Here is an 11,134-nt window from a genome sequence, read left to right as displayed (position 1 = left end):
GCATCTGCCTCCCCGGCCGCCAGGCTTTCCGGAGGAGCGTGCACGGGCCACGCTGGCCCAGGGCCCCGTCCTGCACCCCCGCGGCGCGTCGGCCCCCCGGGGGGATCCCACCCGAGCCCCGGCCGAGCTGGGGGGCACTCGCTGCTGGCCTGGCCCACGGAAGCAAGGATGTGGGGATCCCGGCGGGCAAAGGGGCAGGTCGTGGACACAGCATCCCGTCAAGGTCACAGCGGCAGGGAGCTGCACAGGGCACGTCTACACCAAGCCCTGCCTGAGGCAGGATCCGCCCTGTGCAAACCAGCACGGACAAACCCACGTGCAACCGCCTAGGAAAACTACCGTCACCCCTGACACAGCGCCGACATCGCACCCGACCCTGCCCCCGGGAAAGCAGGGGACTGCGGCGGCCAACGTCCTGTTTCTATGAAACCATGCCAATAGATGCCAAAGAGCTTGTGGGGGCCGTGCCCCCGCTGCAGAGGAAGGCAAACCCCCCAGTGCGCACCAGTCTGAGCAGGGGGGAAATCCCTTCCTGCCCCAGTGCAGCGTGGGGCTGAGCCTGGGCGCGGGGGCAAGACCCTCCAGCCAGGACCCTGCGGGGTGGGTGCCAGCAGGAGCACTGGCCCAGCCCGGTCCCATCCAGCGCCTCTGGGGGAGGATTACAACCCCTGACACGTGGAGCAGGAAAGGGTGGGGAGGGGAAAGTTCGTCCTAATCTCCAACCTCCATTTCGTGCCTCGCAACTTAATTCCGCTCCTTCTTGTGCTCTCCCCGCAGCCGTAAAGCAGAGGAGTCAGCCCATCACCGGAGCGTCCGCACCTTCCCTCGGCGTCCCTGCTCCGACGGGGAAGAAGTGTTTCCGGATCTCCGATCTAAACCTCCGCTGCTGCCACTTCCAGCCGTTGCTCCGCGCCCTCCTCTCCGCAGCACGGGAAAACCAGCAGGGGCTTTCCCCCTTCTCTCTGGCAGCCCTTCGGGGATTTGCAGGCTGCTGTCGTGGCCCCTCTGAGCATCCCCTCGTAGGACTGGCCAAGCCCTGGATCCTCTCTGTTGCTGCCTCTGGCCCCTCTCTGGCTTCCCCACACCCTTTGGAAACGTGGAGCCCCAAACTGCCCCCAGGATCCAGGTGAGGCCTGGCCGTGCCGCGCAGGAGGCACCGTCACCTCCCGTGTCTGGCACCCGATGCAGCCCAAACCGCGCCGGTCTGTTGTGCGGCTGCTTCACACGGCAGACTCCTAGCGAGTCTGTGATCTCCCAGGACGCCCCAGTCCACCTCCACACAGCTACAGCTACCGCTCAGCCTCCGTCCCCCATTTTGTATCTGTGCTTTTAATTATTCCTCCCGAGCTGCAGCACCTTCATTTGCTGACACTGAACTTCAACCTGTTGCTCCAGCCCGGCTTGCCAGCATATCGAGACCCTTCCGAGTCGCGCTCGCCTCCTCCAGCGTGTTCACGACCCTTCCCGCTTTCACGTCATCTGCAAACTGGCACAAGAAGCTTCCTGTGCCAGCACCCAAGTCACTAATACCACGCTGCCCCAGGACAGGCCCCGGCGGGACCCCGCTCCAAACCTGCCGTCCTGTCACGGGCCCACGGACGCTTGCTCTTTGCTTGCGGCTGCTGAGCCAGTTGTCCGCCCACCCTGGAGTAGTTTCATCTAGCGGGGTCATGCAGGACCTTGCCACAAGCCTTGGACACCAGATCTGCAGCTTCCCCTTCGTCCGCCCACGTCGTTACTCTGACAAAGAAGTAGATCAGGGTTGTTTGACGCGATTTGTTCGTTGCTTGTGATCAGCCCTTCCTCCTCCAGAGACTTGCACGTGGCCTTCCTTAGGACATGCTTCCGTGACTCCCCAGGTAGGCAGGTGAGGCCGCCCGGTTTGTAGCTCCCTGGGTCCTTCTCATTGCTTTTCCTCGAGAGGGGCACCGCGCCGGCCCTTCTCCGGTCCTCCGGGACCTGGCCCGTCTCCCACGGCTGCATGAAGGTCATTGCCAAGGGCTCTGAGATCTCCTCCGCCGGTCCCTTCAGGACCCTGGGACGAAGTTCGTCCAGCCCTGCTGACTTGAATTCATCCAGGCCCATCCACAGCTCTCTGACGGTCTCTTTGGTTATCTCCTCCCTCGGCTTGCCCCCTTCCTGATCCAGATAATCCCTATTAAGTGTCTGGCAGCTTAATGTTTTTGTGAAGACCGAGGCAAAGTCGCTGTTGAGCAGCTCTGCCTTCTTCATATCTTCTGCTAGGAGCTGCCCCCGGCTCGGTAACAGCGGACCCGCGGCTTCCTTGGTCAACAAACCTCTTCTCGCCATCCTGAACCTCCCCCGCCAGGCGCAGCTCGCTCTTATCTTTCCCGCCCCGGTTTTGGCCCTGCGGGTTCTGGCTATTTCCTGCCTGTTCTTGCATTGCCCGTCTGCTTTCTTTTTGCATTTGAGGCATTTCCGACGCTGTCTGTGCAGCCACGTGGGTCTCCTGCCGTTCTTCTTGCGCCTCCGTCGTGTCGGGACAGCGTTTGACTCCCAGCACCTGGCCCTCCAGACGCTCCCAGCCCTCCTGGGCGCTTTTATCCTCCCGCGACACCATGCCTGCTAGCTCCTCGAGTCAAAGGAAATCCACCTGTTTTCGCTGACCTCCTGCTTTCCCTGTCTCAGGGCTGGGAAATCAAGTGCATCACAGTCACGTCCTCCCCAATTACCCGTCACCTTCGCATCCCCCACCAGTCCTTCCCTGTTGCTCGGGACAAGATCCAGGCAGAGGTGTAGCCTCCACTTTCTGGAACACAAAGGTGTCCTCCGCCCAAGTCAGGAACCGGCTTGACATTCGATGTCTGGCTGCTTTGCTCTTCCAGGAAAATGGCAGCCTCCCATCAGAGCCATCCCACTGCTTTTGGACAGATGAGCGATCCCAGCTTGAAGAGTGCCTCATCCACCTCCTCTTCCAAATTAGACAGCCTACAATAAATCCTCTCTCCGACACCCTCCTCTCCGACACCCCACCACGCCTGAGCACAGGGGCCAGGCCCTCCAGCCACGGCCCTTTGGGGTTGAGGCCCAGCAGCATGGGTCAGCTGCCAGCCCGGTCCACGTCCAGAGCAGCCCACGCTCCCTACAGCTCCATCCCCGGGGACGTGCCGACACGGTGGGGAGACATCAGAGCAGGACACAGGCGGCTGGACACCGCCAGGGCAGGGCTGCGGGTCAGGATCCAGGATGAAGGCAGCTCATGGCTGATGCATGCGTGTCAGCTGTCGGAAGGCCTGGAGCAGCCAAGAGCCGGCACATGCAGATATACGGGGTGCGGGGCCACGGTGTCAGCCATGACCCATGCCCCGGCTGGTGCGCACGGCTGGGGCAGGGAGGGGAACCAAAGGAGAGGGGCACGGGACCCCTTACTCACACCGTGAGCTGAGAAGGCGCCCGCCCAAGCTAGAGCAATGCAGCTTCATTGCTGCCCCCACCGCAGGCATCCTGCCCCGGGGCATCGCCACTGCTGCGAACCTACTCCTCCCGCGGACAGCACCCGGCATCGGCGCCGGACCCGAGCCTGCGCAGAGCCCAGAGGAACCGGAACAACCATGCAAGCCCTTGCAGCGCGGCACAGTCCCGGCGGAGGAGACTCCTGCATGTGGGGAAGCATGGCCCAGCCGTTAGGACACTCACCCGGGGCTTAGCACCCTGGCCTCAAGTCTCCACTCTGCCACTGCTTTGCCTGCATGACCCGGGGCAAGTCACTCAGCTGCCCGAGCTCGCCACCCGCAATGGGAACACGAGAACAAGCCAGCACTGCGCTCCCGTGCGGCCAGTGGCCGTGTGGACAGGACGACGGGGACGGCGGAGGAGAGGGCAGGGCCTGGGGCCGCGTGCCAGCAGCAGTGGGGGAGCGGACTGCACCGTGAAGGGGGCCGCTAGTAACCCGGGCTGGGCTCAGCCTGGAGGGCTCTGGGCACCCTCCTAAGCACAGGCAGGTCAAGGCAGCACCCGCAGCACAGCCCCACCCCCAGCGAGGCACGGACGCCTCCTGTCCGTGGATGGTGCTGGGTTCGAGCCATCACGGCGTGCACAGCCGCGAGCCCCAGGTGCCAAACCCACCCCTGCCGGACGGCACGGGGGGCAGGTCTCTGCAGACCGTGCCCTGCTGCAGCCGGAGGCGCGCAGGGGCCTGGCTGGGTGCTGCTCTCTCAGGATCCAGCTCCCCCAGCCGTGCACCGGAGAAGGGCTCTGGGGGCAGAAGCACGGTCCAGCCGCTGCCTCCCTGCACCCGGGGTGCGCTGGCGTGCCCCCCAACCCCAGGCAGGGCTCCGCGGGGGCCAGGGGGAGCAAGAGCCGAGCCAAGCGCGGCTGCAGAGGATGCATCGCGGCCTCCCCGCTGCCTCCAGCTGCTCGGCGCTGACTCATGCCCCCATAAATCAGCCTCCCCTCCTCCCGCTCGGGTTTAATGAGCGGCCTGGCTGCCTGGAGCGTCCCTGGAGCCCGGGCTCCTTCGGCTGCCAAGCAACAGCCCACGGGGAAACTACCTCGGTGGGCGGAGAGCGGCCGCGTGACGCAGGCTCCGGCTCGGCCTGGCTCCTGCTTCCCCTGGAATGCGGCTGCTTCTGGAGTGGAGCGTCGCCCGTTCTGCTCCGCCGGCAGGTCGCCGGGACAGATGCACCTGCTCCCGCCAACAGGCAGGGCCTTCGGCGTCCGCCCCCTCCCCTTCCCCGTGGGGCTTGCGGCTGAACTGCCCGCGGCACCGCCAGGGTCGTGGGGCATCTCCCCCGCGAGCTGCTCTCGGCCTCGGCCAGGGGCTGGAGACAGAAGAGGGGCCTGTTGCTCCTCTTGCCCAGGGTCGGGGCACCCCAGGCTTCCCCCACCTCCTGCACCAGGGCACAGCTGGCCCCTCGTCGCCCCCGGCTCTCTTAGCTGGACACCCAGGTCCTGGCCCGGTCGTGCTGCCCCGGACCCCGCACCCAGCTGCACTGATCCCTGTCCCCGACGGCCGGGACACAGCGCCCGGGCACCGGGTCTCACACCGCTGCTCGCAGCCTCTCCCAGAAACCTCTTCCTGGCAGGGGCCTGCAGACCGCGATCGAGTTACCTCCCTGCTCCGCGCAAAGCACACGCAGCTGCTGCAGCCTCGCAGGCCGGCCATGTTCTCCGATCGCCCCCCGCCGAACCCGCCCCGGGTCTCTCCAGCTGCGAGGGGAAGGCAGTGCTCCCGCTGCGCCGCGTGCGGCTGCTCGACACCCCCGGCTCGTCTCCCCGGGAGCCGTGCGAGCTCTGGCAGGCCCCGAAGCGTGCCGCGAGCTGGGCTCCCGCGGCCCCGAGTACAGCCCGTGCTCTGCCTCGCGGGGTCTGTGCAGGGCAAAGGGCTGGCGAGCGCGCCCAGACAACCTGTGGCGGCACGTCTCCCCGCCTGCGGCTGCCTCGGGGCCTGGCTGCCATCTCGCCTAGCCCCCTGCTCCCGCTTTCACCCTGCCCTGGCTCCGGCGCTCAGCAATGGGGTTAAATGACGAGGTAAAGGACGAGGCCGCGGCCCCCGGCTCTGCCACTGTCAGACTGAGAGGCGTCAGGAACTGGCCAGAGCCTCCCAGCCCCGTGTCTGGGACAGGAGAGGGGACGAGGGGTGTGCCGACACTGCGGACGGCCCCCAGGCTCTGGTCCCCTCCCCAGGACCCCTCTCACCCCCCCAGGCCACTGCACCCAGCAGCAAACGGTGGTGCATTTCGGTGCACCGGGGTTTTGGCTAACACTCAGCGCCCCCCACTCCCTGCAGCCGCTCTGGGCAGTGGGGACGGGACCCTCCAGTGAGTCTCCCACGCCATCTTTTCCTGGGCCGGCCCGGCTCTGCCCCGCTGCTCAGCGGGGGCTTGGACCCGCCAAGTTCAAGTTGGTCCAAAGAAGCAGGAGCAGCCCCCCCAGCTCCACCGCCACATCCGCAGGTACCGGCATGCCCAGCCCTGCCGTGGGGCCCAGGGGAATCGGGCACCGGGGTCGCGCCCCATCCGACAGGCGGCAATTCCCGGGCGGCGCTGGGGACAGGCAGGCTGGCGCTTTGCTCCCATGCCACGGCTGCAGCCGGGAGCTGGGGCTCCATCCAGAAGCACATCGCCTGGAGGGGATCTCTCCATGAGGACCGCAGCCATGGACGCGTCCAGCCTCTACCCTCCTGCCGCACTGCAAAGCAAACAGTTCCCCGTGGCTACGACCCCCGTCCACTCTCCCCTTCCCCTTGAGCTCTTCGGCCCATTGCTCTGGGTCGCTACTCCCACCACGCTGCACCGCCGGGGAGGTTGCAATCAATGAGGACTCCAGCACGGGGGGAGCTCCCAGCGCTGGCGATGCCTCTGTCACTGCCACCGCTCCGCTCCGCTCGGCTCATAGAAATCCCAGAGCCGCGGGCCTGGCAGGAAGCTGCGGGGTCACATCCAGTCTGACCCCGCACGGCTCCATCGCAGCTCTCCGCACCCCAAAAACACCTACACTCACGTGCTTCCTACGCGCTGCACGTGGAACAAGACTGCCGCGCAGGAAGGGTGCCCGCGCGCAGGAGAAGCCACGTTCCCGCAGCAGCCCTCGCAGACCCCGAATCCTCCAGTCTGCTCAGGTCCACACGAGTGGTGCGTCTCTGGAGCCCTCTTCTTCACTTGACTTCACAAAGTTGCAGCCAGAGTCGGTTCAGACCGGAGATCAGGAAACACGTCTTCCCTGGCAGAGCCGGGCGGCCGTGGGAGACACGCCACGAAGGGGGGACCCCCCGTCCCTGGAGGTGCCAAGGAGGGTGGGCGGGCGCTGGGCAGGGATGATCCAGGTGCAGCGATGCTCGTGCTCTGCTGTGGGGTGTCCCAGGCTCCTGGGCTCTGTTGGTTGCCCCCTTCCCCGCAGCTCTGCACTGGGGCAGGAAGGGATTTCCCCCCTGCTCAAACTGGTCCGCACTGGGGGGTTTTGCCTTCCTCTGCAGTGGGGGCACGGCCTGGGCCTGGCAGCCATTCTCTCCCGAGAGAGTCATTGCTAGCCCTCACGGCCCAAGTCCTACACACGGGAACGAAACTAGTCACAGGAGGCCCCCACAACCGTCCATGTTTCGCCCATGAGCAGGCACTCCAGGTAGATCAGATGAAAGCACCGTAGAAACACGGGGCAGGACGTGGCCTCGGGTGTCCATCAAGGCCACCCCCTGCTCGAGGCAGGTCCAACCTGGTCTGCACCGTCTCGTCCAACCTGCCCTTAAACGACTCGATGACAGAGTTTCCACCTCCTCTCTGGCACCTGCTCCAGCGCTGAGCCCGTCCTCGCCGTGAGGATCACGGAGTCCCAGAGCCGCGGGGCTGGCAGGGAGCTCCAGAGGTCTCATCCCCTGCCTGAGGCAGGATCAGCCCTGTCCAAACCAGCCCAGACAGATCCATCATCTAAACTCTTTGTAAAACAACGCCGTCACCCCTGACACAGCCCCCGGCATTGTCCCTGCACCTGCGCCCGGCGGACGGGGGGGCTGCAGCCGCCAACGTCCTGCTGCTGCAAAGGGAGGTCATGGGTGCTGCAGAGAGCCCAGGCCGAGGCCATGTCCCTGCTGCAGAGGAAGGCAAAACCCCACAGTTTGCACCAGTCTGAGCAGGGGGGAAATCCCTTCCTGCCCCAGTGCAGCGCGGGGTTGAGCCTGAGCGCAGGGGCAAGACCCTCCAGCCGGGACCCTGCGGGGTTGGTGCCAGCAGGAGCATTGGCCCAGCCCGGCCCCATCCCCAGCCTGGGCTGCAGCACCAGCACCTTGGGGGGAGGATTAGAAACCCCTGACATGTGGAGCAGGAAGATATGCACAACGCACAAGGCACAGCTCTGGCTGCTCCTGGCCTCTCGACCCGGTCTTGGCCCCGGTCTCCAGGTTGGTGAACCAGCCTGGCCCGTGTATACAGGCCCCACGCCCCCTTCCCGACAGCGTGGCGGGGTGACCCAGCAGGCTCAGCGCGCTCTCCTGCACGGAGACCATTCCTAGGAGGGTGAGCAGGGGTGGGCCGTGCTCCCACGACTGCTGGGCACTCACCCATTTTTGCGGCGCATAAGCTTTACCAGCTGCGGGTCTAGCTGAGTCCCAGGCGGTGGCTGCAGCGACGGACCCATGCTGGGCCAAGAAGTGATCCCTGGGGGTCCCCCACATGGCGCCCCGGCCGGGACCACCAACTCCGTTGCAATCGATCGGAGAGCAAGTTTTCAAACCATTTTACACCAGTGATGCTGGTCCAACCCAAACCATGTGCTCTACGCAGAATACCAGGAGGCACTGGGGCGAAGCTCTCCTCGAAGGCACCGTACGTCATGCCAACGCTGGTTTCTTTCTCCATCAAATGGGTAATCTCATCAAAAAACCTATCGAGCTTGCTCAGCAAATGCGCGTCTCTGTAAGAGCATATCAACAGGTATTAATTACGCTGCCTTCCTTGAATTCCCTTCTGATGGCATCTTGTCCCGGCCCTCCCTTGACTTTGTCCGGCCTCAACACCCGGCTAACCAGGCTCTAGTTTCCAACGTCGTCTCATTTACTCTCTGAAAATAATGGTGCAACATCCATCTCTGTCTAGCCTGCAAGGCCACCCCTAGCGTTCCAGATGTGCTACTAGACAGCAGCAATGGCTCCGAGGGTGCCTCGGCCAATTCTTTTAGTAGTCCTGGATGCACATGCACTGCTCCTGAAGGCTTCAAAGTGCTTAAGAGCTACAAGTCAGCATCAGGGCACCGCCCCTGCTCCAGGGTGCTCTGGAAGGAGGGGAAGGCAGTGCGTGGGGGTGACTGTTTCCATGTGGACACATGACCCCCGGGCCAGGGTGGGGGAAGCCGCAGGGGCCAGAAGAGAAGGACAAGCTCTGGCAGCCCTGGGAGCGGCAGGACTTGGGCGCTGGCTGGATGCGAGGGGCAAGGGAGAAGGGGTCCCAGGTGATCCCCGGGATCCAGGCTCAGGGCACCCGAGCCAGCTAGCAACAGGCGCTCAGTGGCGTGGTGAGCTCCACAGGCCCGGCAGGGATGCCCTCACCCAGGGGAGTTTCCAGGTCCTTCATGATCCCGCCGGCACCATCCTGGCAAGCGAGAGGGACCCAGGGCACTGCTGTACACGGACGGCTTGTCCCCTCCGAGGCCCAGAGACGCCTGCTACCCGCGCCACCATGCCACCCTGCGCCCACAGCCCCTCCTGCCGCGGGGGCCTGCTCTACCTGCCTCGCTGCACAGCATCCCTGTCTTCGCACCCCGCAGGCTGCTGCCCCCCCCACCATGCCCCCCACAGCAAAGGAAAGCACTGCTCAGCTGTGGGTCCCCTTTCCATGCAGCCTTCCTTCTTCTTGCCCATGGTGCGCATGTGTTTGCACATGCATGTGTATGCACGGCTGTGCAGCATGCACCCCTGTGCCCCCAGCACCCACCTGCTGGGCCTCTCTTCCTGACCTCAGGCACCAAATATCCCTGCTCCCTGCAGTGTCCGATCCCTCTCCCAGCTCCCGTGCCCGGGCCCTTTCCTCAACTCTCCCAAGTTTCTCTGCCCTGAGCCCTCGCGGGCACACACCTACTCTAGCCACGGCTGGGCCCCTCACTGGGCACTCCCTAGCCCACACACCAGGCACGGGCACCCCAGCACCTTCCCCTCTCATCGCTGCGGCCGCTCTCGTGCCTTGTCCTAGTGCCCCGCCTGCACCTGGCTCTGCCCCCCGCACCCCTCCCAGAAGGCTACCGGCATTCGGGGCTGCATCGGTAGGAGCATTGCCACAGATCGAGGGAGGTGATTCTTCCCCTCTGTTCAGCACTGGGGAGGCCACATCTGGAGTCCTGTGTCCAGCTGTGGGCCCCACTGTAGAAAGGACGTGGACAAGTTGTAGAGAGTGCAGTGGAGGGCAACACGGAGCAATGGGCTCAGGTTGCAGCAAGGGAAGCTGAGGTTGGATATCAGGAAAAACTCACTCATGAGGAGGGCGGTGAAGCACTGGAACAGGTTACCCAGGGACATGGTGGACTCTCCATCCTTGGAGGTGTTGAAGACCCGGGTGGATGAAGCCTTGGCTGGGATGATCTAGTTGGGGCTGGTCCTGCTTGGAGCAGGGGGTTGGACTGGATGTGACCTCTCGAGGTCCCTTCACCCCTCCTTGTCTGTGATTCTACAACATTTGCACCTTCCTTCCTGCCCCAACGCCCCCTGCACGGGTCTTCTCTTCTGACCGTGTTTTCTGGAGACAGGAAACGCAGCTCAATCAACCTGGACATCGGCCGGGCCTTTGCCACGCTGTCCTCTGGGATGCTCTGAGCCAGGACGGGAGTCCCTGGGCAGCAGAGGCCACGTGGTGTCGAAGTATCACACAGAGAGACCCTGCTGACAGAGCTCCCAAAAGGATGCACCTGGGAGCAATCTTCTTCCGCGCTTCCATCAACGACCTGGGCCCTGGAGGCAGGTGTGGGCTGAAAAATGCAGCCGGAGGCATCGACAGGCAGAAGAGGATCGGAATATCCCCCCATATGGCTTCTAGGACCAAATCCGGGGAAGCGGGAGAAGAATCCAGGGGGCAAGGCCGAGCGTGCAGGAACGCAGGAGGAGGACGGATGCTGAGCTGGGAGCGCGGCAGCCAGAAGGGATGCAGGCGCGGTAGCCTCGGCGGCACGGGCTGATCTCTGATGCGATGCCGCTGGGGAAAGAGATGCGTCGGGGGGAGGAGTGTTGCCAGCAGAGACGGAGACGCACGGCTGCTCCTGCACGTGGCCCCGATGACACCTCGTCTGGGACATGGCGCGGGGCCAGGAGCCCAAACCCACGGAAGATGAACCCGGGCGGCCACGATGACCCAGCGCAGGGCACGGCGGGGCCGGAGAGCAGCGTCTGCGAGTGCCTGGCTGGCGGACCAGAGGCAGAGGCAGGGAGGAGCGCTTGCTGGGGTAAAGGACGCCACCGGTGCCAGGAGCAACGGGGCCGGCTGGTCGGGAGTCCAGAGGCTGGAAACCTGGAGGGCATCCAAGCACGGGGGCCGGGACGGCCCCCCACAAGGAGCAGAGGGGCGGGGAGCTAGGGAGAAGGCAGTGGGCTGGGGCAGGGTCTCCCCAGCACGCACCCCTCATTGCTGCCCCCCATCTCCCCAATTCATACCCCAGCACTGCCCCCACGTCCCCCCAGCTCATACCCCATCGCTGCCCTCAC

At 64.8% G+C, this 11,134-nt stretch overlaps 1 protein-coding gene across 3 annotated transcripts in view; it reads right to left on the bottom strand.

Moving 5' to 3' along the window:
- Positions 1–9,724, bottom strand: part of DNMT3A (DNA methyltransferase 3 alpha) — a 61,977-nt gene extending 52,253 nt beyond the window's left edge. The window contains exon 1 of one of the 3 annotated variants that reach the window (XM_025214114.1): positions 9,686–9,724. In XM_025214114.1, coding sequence (XP_025069899.1) covers positions 9,686–9,715 — 30 coding nt within the window. In that variant the 5' untranslated portion in view covers positions 9,716–9,724. Of the gene's footprint in view, positions 1–723; positions 865–5,071; positions 5,141–9,685 lie in introns of those variants that run through there. The other 2 variants (XM_006032369.3, XM_025214116.1) reach the window with 2 other exon arrangements.
- Positions 9,725–11,134: the final 1,410 nt, after the last annotated feature.

Source organism: Alligator sinensis, unplaced genomic scaffold, assembly GCF_000455745.1.
Source record: "Alligator sinensis unplaced genomic scaffold, ASM45574v1 scaffold8_1, whole genome shotgun sequence".
Classification (NCBI taxonomy): domain Eukaryota; kingdom Metazoa; phylum Chordata; order Crocodylia; family Alligatoridae; genus Alligator; species Alligator sinensis.
Note: the sequence above shows the minus strand (reverse complement) of the source record. Positions and strands in the feature narration are given on the sequence as shown.